Source organism: Equus asinus, chromosome 7, assembly GCF_041296235.1.
Source record: "Equus asinus isolate D_3611 breed Donkey chromosome 7, EquAss-T2T_v2, whole genome shotgun sequence".
In the NCBI taxonomy this organism is placed as follows: Eukaryota; Metazoa; Chordata; class Mammalia; order Perissodactyla; family Equidae; genus Equus; species Equus asinus.
This window is the reverse complement of record NC_091796.1, coordinates 53958357-53982559: the sequence shown is the minus strand read 5'-3', so window position 1 is coordinate 53982559 and position 24203 is coordinate 53958357. Positions and strand designations below refer to the sequence as shown.

The 24203-nt window shown below is 39.6% G+C and overlaps 1 protein-coding gene and 1 pseudogene across 1 annotated transcript; both read right to left on the bottom strand.

Moving 5' to 3' along the window:
* Positions 1-1967: 1967 nt before the first annotated feature.
* LOC106843398 (heterogeneous nuclear ribonucleoprotein A1-like) lies at positions 1968-3099 on the bottom strand (annotated as a pseudogene).
* A 9447-nt stretch (positions 3100-12546) lies between these two features.
* On the bottom strand, positions 12547-22793 carry SNRPD1 (small nuclear ribonucleoprotein D1 polypeptide). Its single transcript, XM_014860409.3, has 4 exons — positions 22481-22793; positions 17812-17888; positions 14219-14410; positions 12547-12731 (listed from the first exon to the last, which is right to left on the bottom strand). Exons 1-4 carry the CDS (start codon positions 22492-22494, stop codon positions 12655-12657), a joined length of 360 nt encoding a protein of 119 aa, XP_014715895.2. The 5' UTR covers positions 22495-22793; the 3' UTR covers positions 12547-12654.
* Between the last annotated feature and the right edge of the window lie 1410 nt (positions 22794-24203).

Genomic DNA, 24203 nt, shown 5'->3' with positions numbered 1-24203 from the left:
CTTTACTTTACCTATGGGAAGACACAAGCATTTCAGATTCTTTTCTCTATTTTTCCAAGCTCAAAATGAAGCATGTGTCATACTTGGACCTGGACCCTGAATACAGTTTATTTCTCTTAATGCCAAAGAAGTGTTCCAGTATGGCCTTTGAAACCATGGCTTTTGAAACTATGGTTTTTTTTACCAGAGTTAAAGGGACCCTTTCAGAAACATGATGTAGAATAAACTATTATATATATTTTCATGATATAGATTCTGGAATATATAAATATATATTATATATAAAAATATATAAAGTAAGAAATGCCTGGTATTCTCTATATTCACCTAGAGCTCTTTATAATCGTTAATTATAGTTCTTAGTAATTTTTTTTTAAGATTTTTAAAAATTTTTTCCTTTTTCTCCCCAAAGCCCCCCCGGTACATAGTTGTGCATTTTTGAGAAAACTGGCTCTTTTTTTTTTAAGATTGGCACCTGAGCTAACATTAGTTGCTAATCTTTTTTTTTTCCTTTCTCCCCAAATCCCCCCAGTACATAGTTGTATATTTTTAGTAGTGGGTCCTTCTAGCTATGACATGTGGAACGCCACCTCAGCATGGCCTGATGAGTCGTGCCATGTCTGCATCCAGGATCTGAGCCTGTGAAACCCTGGGCCACCAAAGTGGAGCGCACAAACTTAACCACTCGGCCACGGGCTGGCCCCTTACTTGTTGAAGAGTACAAACAAAGTAGTTGCAGAATTCCCAACCTCCACCCCTGTGAGAAAAATTTACTAACTAAAATTACAAACTCCTTCCAGTGTGGTTATATGACTCATTTGTAAAACAGTCTTTTGTCACTACCTGCTTTCCATTCTGCTCTCCACATCCTGGTAGATTTTTAAAATTTATGTTAAATTTACTCTTTGTGGCAAACAGTTCTACGGGTTTTAAAAAATGCATAAAGTTGTGTGTCCACTACCACAGTTCTGTATGCAATCTTTCTGTCACTCACCTGATTCCTTCATGATACGTATGTATAGAAAACTATTCCCTCCACTCCCAGACCTTGGCAACCAATGATCTGTTTTCCTCCCTATAACTTTGCCTTTTCCAGAGTGTTCTATAAATGAACTCATCATTGTGTAAGCCTTTTGGGGCTGGTTCTTTCTCTTAGCAAAATCCATTTAAGATTCACATATACTGTGTGGTTCAATCGTTCATTCCTTTTTATTTCTGAGTAGTATTCCACTGTATGGATGTACCACACTTTGTTTACCCATTCACTGGTTGAAGGACATCTGGGTTGTTTTCACTTCTTGGTGACCATGAATAAAGCTACTACAAACATTTGCACACAGGTCTTTGTGTGAGTAATAGTTTTCATTTCTTTTCAGCAGATACCAAGAGTGAGACTGTGGGGTTACATGGTAGGTGTACGTGTAACTCTATAAGAAACTGACCAACCATGTTCCAAAGTGGCTGTACCATGTGCGTTCCCACCAGGAATTTATGAGAGTTCCAGTTGCTCTGCATCCTCACAGCCTTTAGCATTCTGCTTTTCTTTTTTTATTTTAGTCATTCTAATAGGTGTTAAACAGGTAGCTGTTAAAATGAAATGGCAGCTCAAGATAGTCAAATTATGAAGATGTGTAAATTTTGCCATTACCGAAAAATGTGAAAATATTAAAAATAGAAACTGAGAGACAGAGGAAGGTATGGGAATAGTTAATTTAAGATAGTTATTTTTATATTGTTTCATTTTCTTTTTCTTTCATTTTCCTTGTTCAAACTGCTGGAAGGATAAATGGTATCTTTGTAATAAATAATAGGCAACAGTCACTCTGCATAAAAATATAAGAAAATTGAACCAATTGCCCAAATATCTGATACATTCAGCAACAGCAGGAGGGCTAGATTTAACCTAATTTCTCACCACACCAATCACTGGACTCTTTCCACTCATGAAAGGTAAGCAATAAGTGATAGCAGCTAGGCCCTGCCACCACTGTGCTTGGCTGAGTTCACAAATCTGTTGGAACCTGTAGCTTCCCTGTCACTTCTCTGGCTCTCCTCTCCTGCTAAGCTTTGTTTCCTGGCAGTAATTAAAACCTTCTGCCACTGCCATAGCTACTGCTGCTGCTGGAACCGCCATAGCCACCTTGGTTTTGTGGTTTGGAAAAGTATTGGCCTCCACCACCATAGGGGCCAGAGCTTCTGCCTCCAAAATTTCCTCCTTTCATGGGTCCAAAATTTGAAGATTGATTGTTGTAATTTCCAAAATCATTGTAGCTTCCGCCACCTCCAAAATTGCTTCCATCATTACCAAATCCATTATAGCCATCCCCACGCCACCATATCCACCACCACCACGGCTGCCACCAAAGCCACCTCGACCACGGAAGTTTCCTCCACGACCAAAATTGTCATTCCCACCAAAGCCACCTCCATGACCACCGCCAAAATTTCCAGAACCACTTCGACCTCTTTGGCTGGATGAAGCACTAGCCATCTCTTGCTTAGATAGGGCTTTCCTTACTTCACAGTTGTGGCCATTCACAGTATGGTATTTCTGAATGACAATCTTGTCTACGGAGCCATGGTCATCAAAAGTTACAAAAGCAAATCCTCTCTTCTTGCCACTGCCTCTGTCAGTCATGATTTCAATCACTTCAATTTTCCCATATTGTTCAAAATAATCTCTTAGGTGATGTTCTTCAGTGTCTTCTTTAATGCCACCAACAAAAATCTTTTTCACAGTTAAGTGGGCCCCAGGTCTTTGAGAATCTTCTCTTGAGACGGCCCTCTTTGGTTCCACAACTCGTCCATCCACCTTGTGTGGCCTTGCATTCATAGCTGCATCCACCTCCTCCACAGTGGCTTACGTGACAAAGCCAAAGCCTCTGGAGCGCTTGGTGTTTGGATCTCTCATTACCCCACAGTCCGTGAGCGTTCCCCATTGCTCAAAATGGCTCCTGAGACTCTCATCGGTTGTTTCAAAGCTCAAACCTCCGATGAAGAGCTTCCGCAGCTGTTCGGGCTCTTTGGGAGACTCTGACTTAGACATGACTGCAGTGGGAGGGGAGACTAACGATGCTTACTTGGCGGCGTCCAAGGGCAGAAAGCTAAATTCTCTTATGTTTTAAGAAATTATTTATAGGTCTTCAGCTATGCTAAGAAAATAAATGTTAAATGGAATGATTTTGTGATGAAAATTATAAAACTTTCTAAGATCTAGAAAGAAAGACTTGAATAAACCAAAAAACATGTTTCAGCATGGCAAAAAAAATGAATGTTGTCAATTATTTCCAAATTAATTTACAGGTTTAATGAAATCCCAGTGAAAATCCAAGTAGAATTTCTTTAGAAATCAATAAAGCAATTCTAAAAGTCATCTATAAGAAGAAACAATAGGCAAAAATATTTTTAAAAGAATGAGTACCTGTACTACCAGATATTGAAAGGTGAATTAGGTCACAATATCTTTAAACAAGTATTGGTGCAAACCTTGTCAGATCACTGAAACAGAATAAAGAATTAGAAAAAGACCCTATATATATTAGAATTTTAGAAACCAAAAGCACAGTGAGAAAAATGGGCAAAGACATGGACAAACAGTTTACACACATGTGTACAACAATACAATTAGCTCTTACAATAACAGTGATTTTTTTGTTGTTGTTTTTTTGAGGAAGACTGGCCCTGAGCTAACATCTACCAATCCTCCTCTTTTTGCTGAGGAAGATTGGCCCTGAGCTAACATCTGTGCCCATCTTCCTCTACTTTATATGTGGCATGCCTACCACAGCATGGCTTGCAAAGTGGTGCCATGTCTGCACCCGGGATCTGAACTGGTGAACCTCAGGCCGCCAAGCAGAACTTTTGAACTTAACCACTGAGCCACTGGGTGGGCCTGAGAATTATTATGAGCATCAAATTATATCAAGTACTTGAAAATCTCTATTAACCAGAAGAGTGCTATTAAAAATGTTACTTATTAATTAATACTTTTTCAAAATTTATTTTTTATTTTTTTTAAAGATTGGCATCTGAGCTAACATCTGTTGCCAATCTTTTTTTCTTCTTTTTCTTTTCCCCAAAGCCCCCCAGTACATAGCTGTATATTCTAGTTGTCAGTCCTTCTGGTTGTGCTGTGTGGGACGCCGTCTCAGCATGACCTGATGAGTGGTGCCATGTCTGCGCTCAGGATCCAAACCAGTGAAACCCTGAGCCGCCAAAGTGGAGCATGTGAACTTAACCACTCGGCCAGGGGGCTGGCCCCGTAATACTCTTACTGAAGTATTAATACTCCAAAAATTAATATTTATTACCCTTGCTTTCTGAAGGTCAGTTAAAAAAAAGGGAATTTATAATAATTTCTATGGACCTCTCACTTCATGCCAAATACTATGTTAAGTGTTTCACATGTATTTGTTATTTTAATCCTCCCTTTCATGTTTGATAGATGAGGAAACTGAGAAAGTTTAGGTAACTTTTCCAAGGTCACTCAAAAAGTGAGGGCAGTCAGGACCAGACCGGCGGTATAGTGGTTAAGTTTGGCATGCTCTGCTTTGGTGGCCCAGGATCATGGGTTTGGAGCCCGGGCGTGGACCTACACCACTCATCAAGCCATGCTATAGTGGCGACCCATATACAAAATGGAGGAACATTGGCACAGATATTAGCTCAGGATCAATCTTCCTCAAACAGAAAAAAGAGGAAGATTGGCAATGGGTGTGCGCTCAGGGCAAATCTTCCTCACCAAAAAAAAAAAAAAAGGGAAGGGAAGAGCCAGTATTCAAACTCAGAGTCTGGCTCCAGGACTCCCCTTTTTAATCACTATGTTACACACAAGAAGCTGTAAAGAACACAAGAATGAAAAAGAATATGAATGCCGCCTATGAAATATTTTTGACAAAACATTAAACTTGAAGCAGATCAGTCCAACTTGATGGAACTTTCAGTTTACAGGAAATTCAGGGGACAAAGAACATGTTAAAAGATCACATGTGGGTACAATCAACAAAATGAAGTCAGGAAACTATAAATTGTGAGGAAAAAACCAAAACAGAGTAAGAAAACAAAACTGCAAAAATATCATTTATAAGGCAATTGGAGAAATATGAACACTGCCTGGATATTTGATAGCATTTTTGTGCATGAGAATATTGTGATTATATCTTAAAAACAGCTCTTATCTTTCAGAAATACATACCGAAATATTTATAGATGAAATATCTCAGATTTGCTTCAAAATAATCCAGTGGTTCATGGTTGGGGGGTAAGGGTGGGGAGATGGGTGACAGTATAGATGAAATAAGTTTGGCTGTAAGTTGATAACCACTGAAGGTGGGTAATAGCTATATGGGTGTTCAATGTACCATTCTACTTCGCATACGTTTGAAAGATATAGCAATAATAAAACCGGCATATAATTCCCCTAGGGGATACCTATTGTAAGGCAAATGTAATTAATCACCATCTACCGAAATACTTCAAAATCCTGCTGAGAGCAGTCCTTGCGGCAGGACAATGAAACTATTCATCCAGTAGATACAAGCACACTGCCGGTGTTCACAGGCGCCTCACTCCTTAAAGTCCTGGGGATGCACTGTCGCAACCAACTTGCTCTGCTATAATCTCACGTGCTCTTTGACACATATACAAAAGCTTGCGAAACCTTGCTTATTTCTCCAGCAAAAATGGGTTCATTTGGCATAAGCAAAGAACCGCAATTGGGGACGTGCTAAGGCGAACCACAGGCAAATCAGGAGAGACAAAGGAAGGGTTTTGCCTTTATACAGCTAAAGGGGAGCAGGGAGGGGCTGTTCTAAACGAAAGTCCATTGGAGGAAAGTAGCACTTCAGGGTGGCGCCAGCTTCTCCTTAGCTCAGCTGTGGCGCTTTTCATTGACTGTGCTGTTGCAGGGAGGGGAGAGAAATCTTCCTTCCGTAGTCAAGTAGTTGCGCTTCCTGCTGGAGATGCAAGCTTCTATCTCTTCCTGTTTGGAGTAATTGACAAAATATGATTGAGCGTGAGAGCTCTTCCTACAGGCCTCCTCAACTCCAGTTTAGTCAAGGTTTTTTTTATTAATTGCCACAGGATCATTACCTTGATTCATCCTGTCTCTATCAAGTTAGTTGAACAAACAAGATTTGCAGAAAAAAAATTATAGCACAGAGCACAGCTTTGAAAATTATATTTTATATTAAAAAGTACACAGAAATAGTAAGCTACACCACATGAAACTGATGTTTTTATAGATCAAGACAATCAAATGTCAGCAATTTCATATGGATTAATTTACGCACACCCATCACCCAGCTTAAGAAACAGAACACTACCCAGTTAAAACTCATGTGTCCCCATCTACCACACTCCCCTTCTTCCTTCCACCCTCAGGAGTGACCACTCTCCTGAATTTACCAACCATTCTTGTGCACATCTCTAACCACACATGTCAGCATCCTTAAACAACAGTTTTATACGCTCCCTATTTATATAATATTTTTATATAATACTATATGTATTCTGCTACTTGCATTATTTGCCCACTATTGTTTGAAACTCATCCATGTTGAGGCATGAAGCTCTAGTTCATTTTCATTGATGTATTTTACTATATATATAAACAATTTACTTAACTTTTACTGTTGGACATTTAGATAGCAATTTTTTTTACTAATATAAAGAATACCGCAACATCCTTGAATATACCCCCTTGAGTAAATGTGCAGCAAATTTTTAATTTTTGCATTCACTGATTCTAAGGATGCTAGATATCTTTTTTCCCCTTTCATTGGGCTTTCCTATTGTGGGAATGGCCTGTCTATATTGTTTAGTCACTTTTCTATTGGATTGTCTCTCACTGACTTTATTTTGGATACTAATTCTTTATTGGTCATATGCTTTGCAAGTACCTTTTTTCAGTCAGTGAATTGCTGAAACACTTTTTTTTTTTTTCCACAATTGCATTAGTGTATGTCAGCAGCTGGCAAAATAGGTCTGCAAGCCAAACCCAGGCCTGTTTATTTTTTTCTTCCTGAGGAAGATTAGCCCTGAGCTAACATCTGCTGCCAATCCTCCACTTTTTGCTGAGGAAGAGTGGCCTTGAGCTAACATCCACACCCATCTTCCTCCACTTTATATGTGGGACGCCTTCCACAGCATGGCTTGCCAAGTGGTGCATGTCCTCACCCAAGATCCAAAGTGGTGAACCCCGGGCCACCAAAGCAGAACGTGAGCACTTAACCGCTTCGCCACCAGACCTGCCCCTGTTTTTGTAAACAAAGTTTTGCTGGAACACAGGCATACCCATTCATTCACCTATGGTCTATGGTTGCTTTGAGCAGAGTTGAATAGTTGAGAGACCATATGAGCTACAAAGCCTAAAATATTACTATCTGGCCCTTTACAGAAAAAATTTGGTGACTGTTGGTCTATTCTGTAAGTAATTTACTTACCCATTCCTCTAATTTTGGACATACAGAGTTGCTTTCCTTTTTAATTAAGAAATGTGATGAGCATCTTTATGACTAAACTTTTGTCAATTTTTTCACTTGGACTCAAATGGAATCTTGGATCAAAGTAGAGAAAAAAATTTTAAGACTTTTGAGCCATCTTGACAAACTGCTTAGTTTTTCAAATTTACCTTCCCATTAACCTACTTCAAATGGTCTTGCCTTCAAAAGCAGTAATTACTATTAAAAAGTTACTTGATAAATCAAAAATGAAATCTGGCTGAAATTGCATGACTATCAAGATAATTTCCTCTGATTTTAATATTTTACAATGTTTGCTATGTCATAAAGTTAAGTTCCCCCACTCCTGTCTAAGTCTTTGCTAGAAAAATGATGAATCTCCTACAGCCTCTTCATTCTTCAGAATGAACGTCGGAGCCAATTTACCAGTAAGAACATAGGGTTCTTGGACACAGACTTGTTATCCAATTCCCAGCGTTGCTGCTTAGAAACTGTGGAACTTTAGGAAGTTTCCTAACCTCTCTGGGCTTAAGTTTTCTTTCTGAAAACAGAAAACACCGTCTGCTACAGTCTTCTTCTGAGGGTTTAAAGAAATAACATGTGAAGGATTTAGTATAGGACCCAGCAGAGAGAAAGCATTCCAAATGACAGGCATGGTTAATATTGTCCACTAAAAAATATTTTTTTGGCAATTGTACTAAATTATAATCAGAAAAACCTGGCACAGAACGAGCATTAAATACCTATTAGTTGACATACGATCAATAAAAAAGTTACTTAAAAATTCACCAATTGCATTAAACCTATAAATTGGGAGAATTTTTATCTTTACACTGTTCAGTCTTCCCACCCTGGAATATGGCATTATTCTTGGTTTTATGACTCAGGAATTAAAAAGCTGGAAGCTGGAATTGATTCTTGCCACTTTTCCACAAGTGCTTAAAGAGGGGGAAATCACAAAGTTCTGGAAACCACGAAAAATCTTTACTCCTTGCAGATTCACAATGCATGTCGTCCTTCAAAATGGTTGTAACATGGCTCTACTTAAGAGCCATATGAATCACACTACAATTTCCGTAGTTCATCAAATCAATTTTTAGATGCACTTGTTATTTTATCTACTACTAACAAAGAAAAATGCTTCCTGACTTAAGTTTGATACTACAGCTAAATTTATAGCATTTAAGATGCATCTCAATTTCACAGATATTAAAATATATTTTAAAAATCCATCTTAGGTGAAATAGAATTCAATTAGAGTGGGATAAAATATCCTTTCACTACAGTAACAAGATACATAAAATACTTTGGTATAATCTTACCAAAATATGTTAAGTATGGTCAATCTTCTTTAATCTCGGATTCTGTACTTGGGAAGTCACTTTCTTGCTAAAATTTATTTGTAACTCCAAAATCAATACTCATGCTGCTTTCATGGTCATGCATGGACATGCAGAGAGTTACAAAAAATGTCACCTGATGTGCATGTTCCCAGCAGAGGTTGAACAAAGCGTCACTCTGTCTCCTTTCAGCTCTCTTACTGCAAACAAATGTCCTTTTCATGGTCTATTTAGTGCCATAATTTATGTTTTTCTACTTTTGTTGCTAACTTTGTGGTTTAAAATGGTCACCGAGTGTTGTGCTGTTTAGTGTTCCTAGGCACAAGAAGGCTGTCACGCGCCTTTTGAAGAAAATACATGTTAGAAAAACTTCATTCGGGCACGAGTTACAGAGCTGTTGGTTGTTGAGTTCAAGGTAAATGAAACAAAATGTATTAAACAAGGTGTTTTTAAACAGAAACGCATAAAACAAGGTTACGTTATTGATTAGTTGATGAAAAGGTTGCGACCAGAGGCTGAGAAGAATCTAACCCTGGATTTTACCTAGGAGTGGTTCAGCATTCCCTAATTCAGGGTTGACAGCAATTTTATAGAACACGACTACCACAAATAACAAGAATCAATTGCACTTGATATCTAAAGCCTTTGCTAGCATTCTTTTGTAAAACGAATTTCCTATTATATACTAACCCTACCCAAAACATATGAAATACATAAACAAAACTTGAAAACTTCACTGAGAGGAAACGCTGCTGCAGATAAATGAAACATTATGCTCCTACACAGAAAATAGCAAATATTTTAAAATTTCTTTCAAAAGTATCTCTTATTTTGAGGATCCACAAGAATTTTTACATTAAATAACGAAGACCAATATCAGACATACTTTTATGTTGCTGTTTTAATTGGAATGTCTCTACAAAATGTCTTGCTATTGGTTTAAGATGGACTTTCTTCACCATGTTAAGGAAGTATCTTTTTTTTTTTAAAGACTTTACTTTTCGTTTTTCTCCCCAAAGGCCCCTGGGACATAGTTGTATATTTTCAGTCGCAGATCGTTCTAGTTGTGGCATGTGGCATGTGGGATGCCGCCTCAGCATGGCCTGACAAGCAGTGCCATGTCCACGGCCAGGATCCGAACAGGTGAAACCCTGGGTCACTGAAGGAGAGCGTGTAAACTTAACCGCTCGGCCACCGGGCCAGCCCCAAGGCAGTATCTTCTAGTTTAGGTTTTCAGGAAAGAGTGCTGTATGTTATTAAATGTCATTCTGACATCTATTATAGAGGATCATGTCAGTTGTTTGCTAATACATTTCAAAATTCTAAGCTATCCTTGCATAACTAACAGAATTATAATAGATTAAAACATGCTGTGAAATTTGATTTGCTATTATCTTTCTTACTATTTTCTACTTAAACTCATAATAAATTTCTTAAAAAAAAACTGGGGACAGAGGGGAAAGGGGCACATTTGTATGGTGACGGATGGCAACTAGACTTGGTGAACACAATGTAGTCTTAAACAGAAGTTGAAATATGATGATGTACACTAGAAATTTTTAATAAACCAACATTACCTCAATAAAAAACAATATCAGGGGCTGGCCTGGTAGCGCAGTGTTTAAGTTTGCACACTCTGCTTTGGCGGCCTGGGCTTTGCAGGTTCGAATCCCGGGCACAGACCTATGCACTGCTCATCAAGCCATGCTGTGGTGGTATCCCACATAGAAAACAGAGGAAGACAGGTACAAATGTTAGCTCAGTGACGATATTCCTCAAGCAAAAAGAGGAAGACTGGCAACAGATATTAGCTCAGGGCCAATCTTCCTCATCAAAAAAACCCCCCAAAAAACCACAAATAAAATCTTCAGCTTTAAAAGATATCAGATGTGTGTGATATGCAGCAGCACTAAGATCCAATCTATATACCTTTTTTTGGGGAAAGGGGGCAAGAGTAGCATATTATAATCTAGTCTGTTTTCTATTCATACTGTGGTACTTCCTTTATAGCTAGTAATGGCAACCAGCTCAAAGAGCTCTTTCTTCGTACAACTTCTTTTCATGTAGAAATGAAATAATGACCTCTAGTGGAATACACTCAATCTAGTACCCACTGAGGTTTGGTCTTACATTTAAACTGTGTTACTGGGGCTGGCCCCGTGGCCGAGTGGTTAAGTTCGCGTGTTCCGCTGCAGGCGGCCCAGTGTTTCATTGGTTCGAATCCTGGGCGCGGACATGGCACCGCTCATCAAACCACGCTGAGGCAGCGTCCCACATGCCACAACTAGAAGGACCCACAACGAAGAATATACAACTATGTACCGGGGGGCTTTGGGGAGAAAAATGAAAAAAAAAAAAAATCCAAAAAAAAAAAACCACAAAAAAATAAACAAACTGTGTTACTAGACTGTTTCCATACTGCAAACATCTAGACGTTAAAACTCACAAAATAGTTAAAATCTCTTATGTTACACTGGCATTTGACTTAAAATCAAAATGAGCTTAAAATCACAGTGCTTTTTAAAGCAAACAAAATACTAAGTACTCTTTACAACGAGAGTATTTAATTTGCAATCATATGTCAATATTTAACTCTGCTTCCCTTTTAGCCTCTAAGCTCCATGAGGGCAGGAATTAACCTAAGGTGTATCACTCCTTGTGCCAGGTCTTTTCTGTTTGTCCCCTTCAAATCTCTTCAAATCTCCTCTCCACCTTGCTGCATCATGCGGCTGGCTCCCTGGCTCCAATTAATAGGAGCACCAACAGATCAGAGGACAGAAAAGAATGAGACAAACATGCACAACACATACACCCACCCAGACGCACACAAACGCTCTTTCAATTTACATAAGCCTTCTTATAAGAGCCTAAACCTTCTTTTCAGATAACAATCTTTGCATAAAATTTCCTTTTCACTTTAAAAAACAAAACTCCACATGCATGATTAAAGGAAAAAACAGATTTAGTTCTTCCCCATGCTCAAAGTTACGTTTTTTTGTTAGCATATAAATAAATGGTAATAGGCTTTAGAAGGACTGAACACTGAGAAGTATTTTTCTCTAACCTTAATCAATTTAAATGACATTTTAAAAATCCTTATTAATGATCGCAAAGAATCCAGTTTTGCTGTCAAATAAAGTACTTCTTTTTCCTTTTGTTCTTAAAGGACTCATAAAAATATTTGATGAAGGAGACAATGAGAGGTATATTCCACATTAACAGGTTTCAACACTGCTCACAACTGATAATCTAGTGAACATTATCTGCAGTTTCAACTTGGGAAAATGTAAAACTGTATTCTATTGAGAGCCTCTTAAAAAAATTAAACAAAATCAAAAAAACATCAATGATGACAACAAAATCAATGATTCCTGAATTAGAAGATGACTATTACCTTTTACTAAGTACCTAAGTCTCCATGGAGCAAAACTCAGGAAAGGAGAATCAATTTTACAGCCCATTCCATAGGACTTTAGTTTCTGAGGCACCAAAAAGAACTTATTTCACTTATATGTAGATTCCACAGAGTCGAGTCAAAGGAAAGGAAAATGCATTCTTAGTGTACGTGAAGTAAAAAGGTGTATATTTTCTATATATTCATAAAGGACATATTTTAGTTCAAAAAACTAAGTCTGATCTAACAATGGAGTCATTCCGGGACTGCCTAGTACTAATGCTTATTAGCTCTTACTGTGCTAATATCATGAATATATATGATTAAAACTTAATTTGATACAGTCAGTAGACAACTGTCAAACACTTATGTTTATTAAAAACTGACATAAAACGAACAAAACCTGTACAAAAAAGATCCCAAATCACACATCACTTTGAAACAGTAATCTTGAGAGACATTATCGCCGAGGACCCCCTCTTCCTCTGCCTCGGCCGCGTCCTCTTCCTCTGCCTCGGCCTCGGCCTCTTCCTGCAACTGACGGAAGAGGAAAACAAAAAAAGGTAAATTTTCTTCTGCACTGATGTTACCTGGCGACCACAAAACAGCATCTAGTCAAGAAAACTTTAACTCAGCTTCTCTTAAATGTGACCTCAGAGACACCCCTCCCAACACATTATCATGCGGAACCAAGAACTGTTGGCCTACAAGGATACTGTTTCATTTTAATTTATTTACTGTGAAATTCATCAAGTTTAAAAATATTTTTTCCTTGTATCATGTCTCAAATTCACCACAAAATGAAGAGCAAATGATTTGAACCTCTCACAAAGTGGAAGAGAGAGCACATAAATGGAACAGAACATGAATGCCATGTACCAGACTTTTTTGGTCACTGAATAGAATCAAACCAAGTTAACTCAGAGCCAAGAAAGTTTAAAATATATTACATCAAGTAACAACCTCATGACTCTTTAGAACCTTAAATCATTTGATCCCTTCCCAGACTTCTCTTTCAGGGCCCTTGTTAAATAATAGATGGCCAAAGTGCAAGATATTTTAGTAAATTATAATTAATATCCTATACAATATTTTTCAGATAAAAATTACATCCATAAAAGAAGAACAGGATTCTATGAAAAATTATCAGAGAACAAGAAAGCCTGAAGATTAAGTATATGCTAGATAAACAGATAAGGTTAGGGAAATTTCTCAGAAAACAAAACGAAAAGACAAAGAAAAAAAGAGAGAAAAGATAAAGACTTAGAAAATTGGTCAGAAGACCTAATTATTACAAATTCCAGAAAGAAACAACAGAACAAGCAAAAGAGAAGAAATTTATCAGAGATATACAAGTAAATTTCTTAGCCCTAAAAGGCAATATTCATGGGGCCAGCCCAGTGGCGTAGCAGTTAAGTGCACACATTCTGCTTTGGCAGCCTGGAGTTCACCGGTTCAGATCCTGGGTGTGGAAATGGCACCGCTTGGCATGCCATGCTGTGGTAGGTGTCCCACATATAAAGTGGAGGAAGATGGGCATGGATGTTAGCTCAGGGTCAGTCTTTCTCAGCAAAAAGAGGAGGATTGGCAACAGATGTTAGCTCAGGGCTGATCTTCATCCATCCATCCGTCAATCAATAAATGGCAATATCCATACTAAAGGGTCCACCACGTACCCAGAACAACAAAATGGAGGGAAAAGAAGGAAGGACGAGCAAAGTCCATATGCCAAGACATTCAGAGATTTCAGAAAACCAAGAATAAAGAGTCAATCGCCACATCTTCCAAAGTGTGTAGGGGGTAAGGGACCAGGCCAAGCACAAAGGGACAGGAAGTAAGAACAGCATCAGTCTTTTTAAGAGCAACACCAGGAACTGTAATAAATACTATATGCACTTATGGCAAGTATAGGAAATTTTTAAAAAGAAAAAAACTCGTGATGTTTGCAAAGGTTTATATTTTGAATAGTGGATTAGGGTATAAATACACCATTCATAAAAATGTTTATAATCCTTCAAACTCACCAGCTTCTCTTTTCTTAGATTTCACCTTTGGTTCAACATCCACGAGTAGTGTATCCAGAGGTAAGCTGTCTGGCAGAATAAAATAGCGAATGTTATTTCCTCGAATACTCAGTGTTTCCAGCTGTACAGGTTCTCTGTTCTTCAGGATCATTTTCACAGCTTTAAGATGTGTATTCATGCTGACATCTACACCTAAAGGGAAAAAATAGGGCAATTATTAGCATGTAAGGAAGGTAACCAATTAATCTGTCAAAATATAGTAAATACCATATTACAAGAGTACTATCTGTTCTGCTACGCTGCAAGTTTCTATGATATAATTTCATGCAACTGGTAAATGTGGGAATAACGTCAGTTAAAAATCAGAAATCTTGGGGCTGGCCCCGTGGGCCTTCGCATGCTCTGCTTCAGCAGCCCAGGGTTTCGCCAGTTCGGATGCTGGGCACGGACGTGGCACCACTCATCAAGCCATGCTGAGGCAGCATCCCACATGCCACAACTAGAAGCACCCACAACTAAAAATATACAACTATGTACCGGGGGGGCTTTGGGTAGAAAAAGGAAAAATAAAATCTTAAAAAAAAAAATCAGAAATCTTTGGGGCTGGCCTGTGGCGAGTGGTTAAGTTTGCACGCTCTGCTTCGGCAGCCCATGGTTTCGCTGGTTTAGATCTTGGGTGCAGACCCAGTACTGTTTATCAGGCCATGCTGAAGTGGCATCCCACATAGCAGAGCCAGAAGGACCTACAACTACAACATACAACTATGTACTGGGGGGAGGGGCAGGGGAGGGGGAGGAGGAAGAGGAAGGAGGAGTGGAGAGGGGTAAGGGGGGGAAGAAGAAGAGGAGGAAGAAGAGGGGGAAGAAGAGGAAGAAGAGGAAGAAAAAAGATTGGCAACAGATGTTAGCTCAGGGCCAATCTTAAAAAAGAAATCAGACATCTTTCCCTCACAGAGATTTTCCCTAGCACGTTAATGTTTCGCACAATTAACTATGCTTACAGAAGTATACAGCAAGCCATGGAGGAACCCTGACTGGTACATGTCTTACTCCCACTGTCCCCACATATCTTCCTTGTACCTCAGGGTTGGCAATGCTTATCGCATGGTTCCCCCACTGTCTCCGTAACTTTCTTACACCCCATTCCACGAAGCTATCGTCATACAAAGTCCTGTATATACTGCAGTATTTTTCCTTATTACTAGAAGTTTAAAGTCTTTTTTTGGGGGAGGATGATTAGTCCGGAGCTAACTGCTACCAATCCTTCCAGTTGTGGAATGTGGGATGCCGCCTCAGCATGGCTTGACAAGCGGTGCCATGTTCACGCCCAGTATTTAAACCAGTGAAACACTGGGCTGCCAAAGCAGAGCGTGCAAACTTAACCACTTGGTCACGGGGCAGCCTCCTCCTCTTTTTCCTGAGGAAGACTGGCCCTGAGCTAACATCCATGCCCACCTTCCTCTACTTTATATGTGGGATGCCTGTCACAGCACGGCTTGATGAGTGGTGCCACGTCCACACCTGGGATCCGAACCGGTGAACCCTAGGCCACCAAAGCGGGACATGTGCACTTAACTGCTGCACCACCGGGATGGCCCCTGTTAATACTTTTGGTTACCAAGTTGCACAGGTTTTTTTTTTTTTTAAAGATTGGCAGCTGAGCTAACAACTGTTGCCAATTGTTTCTTCTTTTCTTTCTTTCTGCTTTTTCTCCCCAAATCCCCACAGTATATAGTTGTACATATTTTAGTTGTGGGTCCTTCTAGTTGTAGTACGTGGGATGCCGCCTCAACGTGGCCTGATGAGTGGTGCCATGTCCGTGCTCAGGATCCGAACCGGTGAAACCTTGGGCCACTGCAGCGGAGCGTGAGAACTTAACCACTCAGCCAGAGGGCCGGCCCTGTTGCACAGGTTTTGAGAGATCTGCTTCAAATTATTTTCCCCACTAAGCCACGATTTTTAGTATGAGATTTTGCAAAATAAAAGGTTTTCTAGGAAGAATATGGCATTATAGTAGAAACATCTGATTACTGGAACCTGTACCAAGCTATCAGAACAAATGGGAAACTAAAGATCTAGTTAATTCTATCCTTAGAAAGTTAAGGCTGGAAAACGTGAATTCTCTCAACTTTACCAACATTCATCTCAAAACTTTCAGTATTATTAATTTTTTTCTCTTTCCTCCCAGTCAGAGGAAGAAGAGGCTCTCTTCTTTCCCCAAATTAATGTTTTCGATACATTCCATCTCTTTGGGGACCTTGATCCATCAGGACGGGAAAAAAGCTATGATTTATGAGCTCTTTCTATGTTCTAGGAACTGGACACTAAGGCATTTTAATTTAATCCTCCACATCCCTATGTTAGACAGTATGATGTCCCTACTGCGAAGACTAAAATAGTCATATAGTACCCAAGACACTTGTAACAGTCGGGGAGGGAACTGGATTTTTACTGGATTTTGCTCCCCCAATTTACTAAAATGTTTCCCCTGGAGTGTCATTTATTAAGTGCCTACTGTATGTTAGGCAAACCGTGAATTACATTATTTGTGTGTGTGTGTGCCTTCCATCACTACATTTTGAACTCCTAGGAGGCAAGAACACTCTGCTTCCTCCACAATATCTAACACATGGCTTAGGGGAGAGCAGACTAAACCACTGTTTACACTATGTTAACAGGACAACAATTACACTTTCTCAGTTATGGTCACAGACTGTATCAAAACCTTATACTGATACTGACTTCCTTTCACAGTAACCGGTATCGCAAAATTCTAGGGTACTCACACATAATACCAACTTAATACTGTATATTTCTCTTGGTTTATTCAGAGTGGGACCATACGCTTAGACAGAATTTTCCTTCATTTAGCTCATCAATCCTTTTGAAATTTTGCAATTTTTTGGGATAGCCTTAAATATAAAACTAAAGATACAATATACTCATTACACCACAACTAGAAGGACCTACAATTAAAATATAAAACTACATACTGGGGAGATCTGGGGAGAAAAAGGAGAAAAAAAAAGATTGGCAACAGTTGTTAGCTCAGGTGCCAATCTTTAAAAAAAAACAAAAAAAGCCCCAATATACTCATTACAGCAAAGAGTTAGACACATAAGAAAACCAACAAATAAAATAGTCCACAATGTTATGCTAACAGTGATTGTCTCAGTGAGGTAAAAGGATGGTTCCTCACCACTCCCTCCCCATGGCCTACATATGTTTTACCCAAGATAACCAGACATAGAAACCCCATCCTCAATCTTCAAGGAGATTACAATCTAACAGAGAACACAAAATTCTAAACAGTAAAATGTATTTTCAACGAAGCAACATTCCAGGTAGAAGGGCACACACATAGGTGAAGGCAAAAAAGGCAACAAAAGCAGGAAAACAGGGGCCACATATAGTCTGGTTGTAACACAAGTACTTAAAGTAAAGCTCAAGTAAGAAGGTCAATGAAATAATTCAGACAAAAAGGATGAGATCTATACCACAGTATGTTTAATAAGCAAACAAAAAAGAACTCTGGCCTGCAGGGGGAAGAGGAAAAAAAAAAAAAGTGTTATAAAGCAGTCCAACCTCCATACCTGTGATTGTTCCATGGACCTGTGTTCCATTCTTTAATTCAATGGTTACAGTTTCGTGACTCAATTTCATCAAAAATCTATAAAGACAGTAGGAATAAAATGATAAATTTTCACTTTTAACACTTTAAAATCATGTTTAAGTCAAAAGGATGAAAATTCTAGATGTTGAAAATCTGCTAGAGATGATATCTGCAACAATTCTTATTAACAATCTGCAAAACAATTTCAGCTTTTCCTGAATTATACCCTCACTATCTATGAAGAAGCATAATGATGACAGAAACTGTCATCTGTATACCTCTGATTCTCTAAACCATTACATTGGTAGTTTAGTGGTTAAGTTTCAGTGCCCTCACCCCTGTAGCCTGCGTTAGATTCCTGGTCAGGAAACCACACCACCTATCTGTCGGTTGTCACACTGTGGCAGCTGTGTGGCTGAAAGCTATGCACTGGTATTTCAAATACCAGCAGGGTCACCCATGGTGGACAGGTTTCACTGGTGTTTTCAGACTAAGACAGAATAGGGAGAAGGACCTGGCCACTCACTCCTGAAAAAATTGGCCATGAAAACCCTATGAATAGCAGCGGAGCATCATCTGATATAGCACCAGAAGGGAAGAGGAAGGCACAAAAAGACTGACCAAGGTTCCCCTTTGCTAGACACAGGATCGCTAGGAGTCAGAATCTACTTGACAGCACTAACAATAAACCATTATATAGGGGCTGGCCTGGTGGCATAGTGGTTAATAAGTTTCCATGCTCAGTTTCAGTGGCCCAGGGTTTCAGTGGTTTGGATCTCTTGCGCGGACTTACATATTGCTTACCAAGCCATGCTGTGGCAGGCGTCCCACATACAAAATAGAGGAAGATGGGCACAGACATTAGCTTGGGGCCAGTCTTCCTCACCAAAAAGAGGAGGATTGGAGGTGGATGTTAGCTCAAAGCTAATCTTCCTCAAAAAAATTAATTAATTAAAAAACCCCCCACATATTATATATCTTAATCTTCAATCCAGACATACAGATTCTAAAGTCATGATAAGCCACAAAACTGAAATCAGGAAATTAAAATTGGTAGTAAAAGATTACACAACTTATTGTGTGTGTATATATATATATATATATATATATAAATAGAGTACAGTAGTCTCCCGTTCTAAATCCCTCCACGTATGAGAGGATACTGTTCTACATTTTTTTTTTTGAGGAAGATTAGCCCTGAACTAACATCTGCTGTCAATCCTCTTCTTTTTGTTGAGGAAGACTGGCCCTGAGCTCACATCCGTGCCCATCTCCCTCTATTTTATATGTGGGATGCCTACCACAGCATGGCATGCCAAGCAGTGCCATGTCCACACCTGGGATCTGAACCGGCGAACCCCCAGCTGTGGAAGCAGAATGTGTGCACTGAACCGCTACGCCACCAGGCCGGCCCCTCTACTATATTTTTATATGCATTCATAAGCATACACATAAAATTTGTTTTTACATAAATTGGGTCACACTTTAATGACTTCTATAACCTGTATTTCTCATTTGGCAGTTTATATTGAAGACATTTCCATGTCCATATACATATATTTTGCTATTAGAAATCCATTATGCAAATCCTGGTCAATACTAACGTGACCAATCTCCTAAATTTTTACCAATTTGATGGGGGGGGGAAAAGGGCAATTTGCTTTTCCCTATTAATTGTGAAGCTGAATATCTTTTCATGTATATGGGAAATTTGTACTTTTTCTGTGATTACCTATTCACATCATTCACATATTTTCAATTAGGTCGGGTTTTTCTTTTATTTTCTACTAGCTTGCCATAGCCATTCAAGTTTGTTAGTGGTCTTCTTTAGTCATACAAGACTTTTTTAAAATTTTTATGTGGTTAAATTTGTCGATCCTTCTTGGGTATGTAATTTGTTTAGAAAGATGTTTACCATCCCAAGATTGCTAAACGTCTTATTTTCTTCTAGTTTTATATTTAAAGTTTTAATCCACCTGGACCTCATCTCTTTTCTGTGCAGAGTGAGATAGGAAACTGCCTTTATTATTTTCCCCAATTGGATAAGCAGGTGCCTCAATAACGTTTACTGAATAATCCATCCATTCCCCACTCCATCTAGTCATTTGTTCTCTCCTAACTTTTTATTATGAAATATTGCAGAGGAAGAAATGCTGAAGGGTTTAATAATTCACAAATTATTAAAATGTTGCCATTTATATGCCTCCCCTCTTCCACACACACACACACACAACCACATAACGTAGTACACTCTCACCATATCATGTGAAAATAAGTGGCAGGCACTTTAGCACGCATTTTCTAATGAGGACATTCTCCCACACAACCATGACACCACAATCACAACTACGAAAAGGAACAATCACCCCCTCATATGATCTGATATGCAGTTCATACCCCAAATTTCTAGTCTATAACACGTACTTCGTATACCTTATCATACGGAGAAACTATAGATACTACCGATTATTAAGTCAAGAAAACAAGTAGGGAAGAGTTAGGCAGCTTCCTTTCAAGGAGAGCCCCAAGGAGAATTCTCTGTTAAAGAATTCTAGGAGAGCTACTGAAGGGTTTTCATCAATGAAGTGGAGTGCCAGGGTCACATCATATTCACATGTTAAAGAGAACCTGAGGCAGATGTTCAGAAAGACATATTTTTGATGGACAAAAGACAATCTCTGGGGAGACAAATCAGGTGGCTAGAATAGTACATAGGTTAAAGTTACAGTAACCAAGACCCAGGAGCAACAGAGCAATGAAACAGAACAGAGTCCAGAAACAAACCTACAGCTATATAGTTGATTTTCTACAAAGGTGCCAAAGTAGTCCAACAGGCAAAGGAAAGCCTTTTCAAAAAGTGATGAAATTCATAACAACATGGAATAATTAAAAATTCACATAGAAAAAATGAACCTGGACCTCTAACTCACACCACTTACCAAAATTAATTCAAGACAGATCACACCTAAACTTAAAAGCTCAAATTATAAAGCTTTTAGAAGAAAACAGAGAATTATCTTCATAGTTTGAGGGTAGGCAAAGGTTTCTTTGACAGTATGTAGAAAGCAATAACCATAAAAGAAAAAGCTGGCAAATCAAGACTTCCTCAAAATAAACTTTTACTTACCAAAAGACATTACCCATTAAGGAAATGAGCAAGCAAACCACAAGCCGGGAGAAATTATATCTGACAAAGGACTAGTATCCAGGATATATAAAGAATTCCTATAACTCACTAATAAAAACACTATGAAAATAGGACACTTCACAAAGATATATGAATGGCCAACAAGCAGGTGAAAAAGTGCTCAGTGCCATTTGTTATTAGAAAAACGTAAATTAAAACCATGGGACACCACTACACAAGCGCTAAATGAAACAGACCGACAGCAAATGCTCGTAATGGTGCAGACCAAGTTGAATTCTAGTATACTGTTGGTGGAAGTATAAAATGGTACCACTTTGGAAAACGGTCTGGTAGTTTCTTATCAAACTAAACGTACACCTATGCTACAATCCAGCAACTCCACTCCTAAATATTTACCCAAGACAAATGAAAAAGAAAAAAAAAAAGACTTGCACAAGAATGTTCAAAACAGTTTTAAACAAAATACATAACTTTTAAACATACAATGGATTACTTTTCACTAATAAAAAGGAACAAATTACTGATACACGCCACAATGTGGATGAATCTCAAAAATATGCCGAGTAAAAGAAACTTCACACAAGAATGCATACTGCATGATTCCAAATGGAAAAAATTATAAATATATGAAACTATAAATAAATTCAGACTGGCAGGTATTGGGAAAATGTACTTTACACTTTTTCTCCAAAAGTTTTAGCTCAAATAAAAACGGACTAAAAATTAACCTTAAATGCTTTCTCCACAAAGTACACCCTGAATACAATATTCAGGGTTTTATATGTTATTTCAAACATACTGCAAACTAATTGTCTTCACCACAAAACATAAAGTTCCAACAAGGCAGGGACTCTGCTTTCTAAAAAATTCCACTATATCTCAATAAAGCTGGGAAAAAAATCAACTTATTAAGTCAGAAGTCCATCTCCGATTTGACACATTTCGGAAACGGCTTTTGGTATTTCCAGATCAACCTCTGCATCTTCTAAGTACTCTTTTTACGTGGGAGGTTAGTTTCATCACCCAAAGCGGATCAACTTAAACTACTTTGGCAGGGGCATTCAATTTTTCTTTTTTTCGTCTCCCACGTTCCCAAGGAGCGTGGACCTAGTTACATTTGCCGGTTCCGCGAGCCGAAATGAGCCAGAAAAGCAACCTAACCAGAGCACGAGTTCTACTCGACAGGAAAATCGGTAGCTAACCGAGTCTGTAAGCCTGGCGCTGCACCTTTAAGGCCTCTAAGCTACGAGGAGGGGAGAAACGGCTCGGCCTCAAGTCCCCTGTTGGAAGACACGCGGTATCCCCGCGCGATCCAGTCCGAAGCCCACGCCCGAGCGCCCGCGGCCAAGATGGGGCGGGAGCGGCGGGCGCCGGAGGCCTAACGTTAGCAGGCCGCGCGCGCACGCGGCTTTCGCGCCTCCTGGAACTAGCGCAGCCCAGCTCCGGGTCCCGGTCCAAACCGGCCCTTCAGGGCCCCCACCCCACTTGGTCACCTCCTCACCTCACGAGCTTCATCCTAGCGGTGCAGTCGCCCTTTCCGTCCGAGAGTGCAGAGACCCCGACAACGGAGCGCCGAAGGCCGGGAAGTATGAATGGCCGGAAGCGCCTCCTGCCGGGGCTCCGACGCAAAGGGCGCGCGGCGCACTGCGGCGACGGCGGAAACGCCGAGGCGGGCCGGGCCGCACTCCCTTCCGGCGCGAGGAGCGCCGCAGCGCACCCTGGCGGCCGGAGGTGTGCCCTGCGACGGCTGAGGGCCTTAGAGCTAGTCTCGGAGGAAATGTCATGCAAGAGGGAGCTTTGAGGAGATTAAATCCAACTAGCAGGCCTGTCGCCGTCGCCCTTCGGCACGACAGGGCGTCATGTGTTATGTAGCACTAAATATATCACTGAACGAAGGGAAGTTCTGAGAGAAGCCCCAAGGATTATGCTAATTCTGCTCCAACACCAGGAACTTTAGCATTGCTCAATGTACCTGAAGAAAATCACACGATTAAGCTGATTATTTTTACTTTAAATCCCAACCACAAACCTCAAATAGCTACTGCCTCCAGACTGCTATGCTTCTGTAATAAGCTCACAGACTTTTTCACATCTTACTTCTTTCCTCCTTCTGAAACCTTTTACAGGCCCTCTCCCAAATCACTCTCTGCTAATGTTTTCTACTTCTTTCAGAAAACAGAAGCCATCCTTCTGCTTTCTTTCCTATTACAAGGGTGGAAGTATTGTTGCTTCTTTCAAGGGTAAATTCCTTTTCCTTGTAGTCTGGATCCCATCTCTCATTTTCTCAAGAATTTCACTCCTTCAGTTACCCCCTTCTAACTTGAATCATCAATTTCTCCTTCTCTGTTGGATTTTTTCCATCAGCAAACAGATTTATCCTAGAAACAAAACAAAGTTCTCTGCTGCAGCTCCAGCTACCGCCAGATTTCTAGCACAGAGAAACTTCATGAATGAGCTGTCTATAATTGTTTTATCACCTCCAATTCACTCTTCAAACTACACTGCAATTGCTTTTCTAAAGGTCATCAAAACCTCCAAGGCAAACTTCTGTCCTCATCTTACTCTGCATCTCAGAAACATTCAACAGAAACACTCCCCTTTTGAAACACCCTCCTCTCTTGGCTTCCAGGTTGCCAAGCACACCTGGTTTTATTCCTATCCCACTAGTTACTCTTTCTAAGTCTCCTTGGCTGCCTCATCCTCCACTGAGCCATTACATGTTGGAATGCTCTGGGACTTTCCCGGGTATAGTCTCCTTATAGATACTTTTGCCTGTAGCCTAGGTGATATCCAAAACCATGGCTTTAATTTTTATCTCCAGCCAAGACTTCACCTCTGATCAAAATAACTCTTGAGTGTTGTAAGGCAATGCTCATCAAACTTTAATATGCATAGGACTCACCTGGAGGAAACTTTAGAATGAAAATTCTTATTCAGTTGGTGTGGGGTCTGAAATTCTGCATTTCTAATAAGGCTTTAGTTGATAAAGATGCCCCTAGTCCATGGACCACAATTTGAGTAGAGAGACTGTAATGGACATTTGTGTGTTGTCTTCTCATATCTATCCCCCTCTCTTCCCAACAGTTCCTAACAGTCTTCTGGTGATCCCTGTGGTCCTAAGGAAGCTAACTCTACTCTTAACTGTCAATCATCACATTCCATTACTCATCCACAGTGGGCCTGGGATGTAAACTGATTCGATCATTCCTTTGCAGGGAATACTC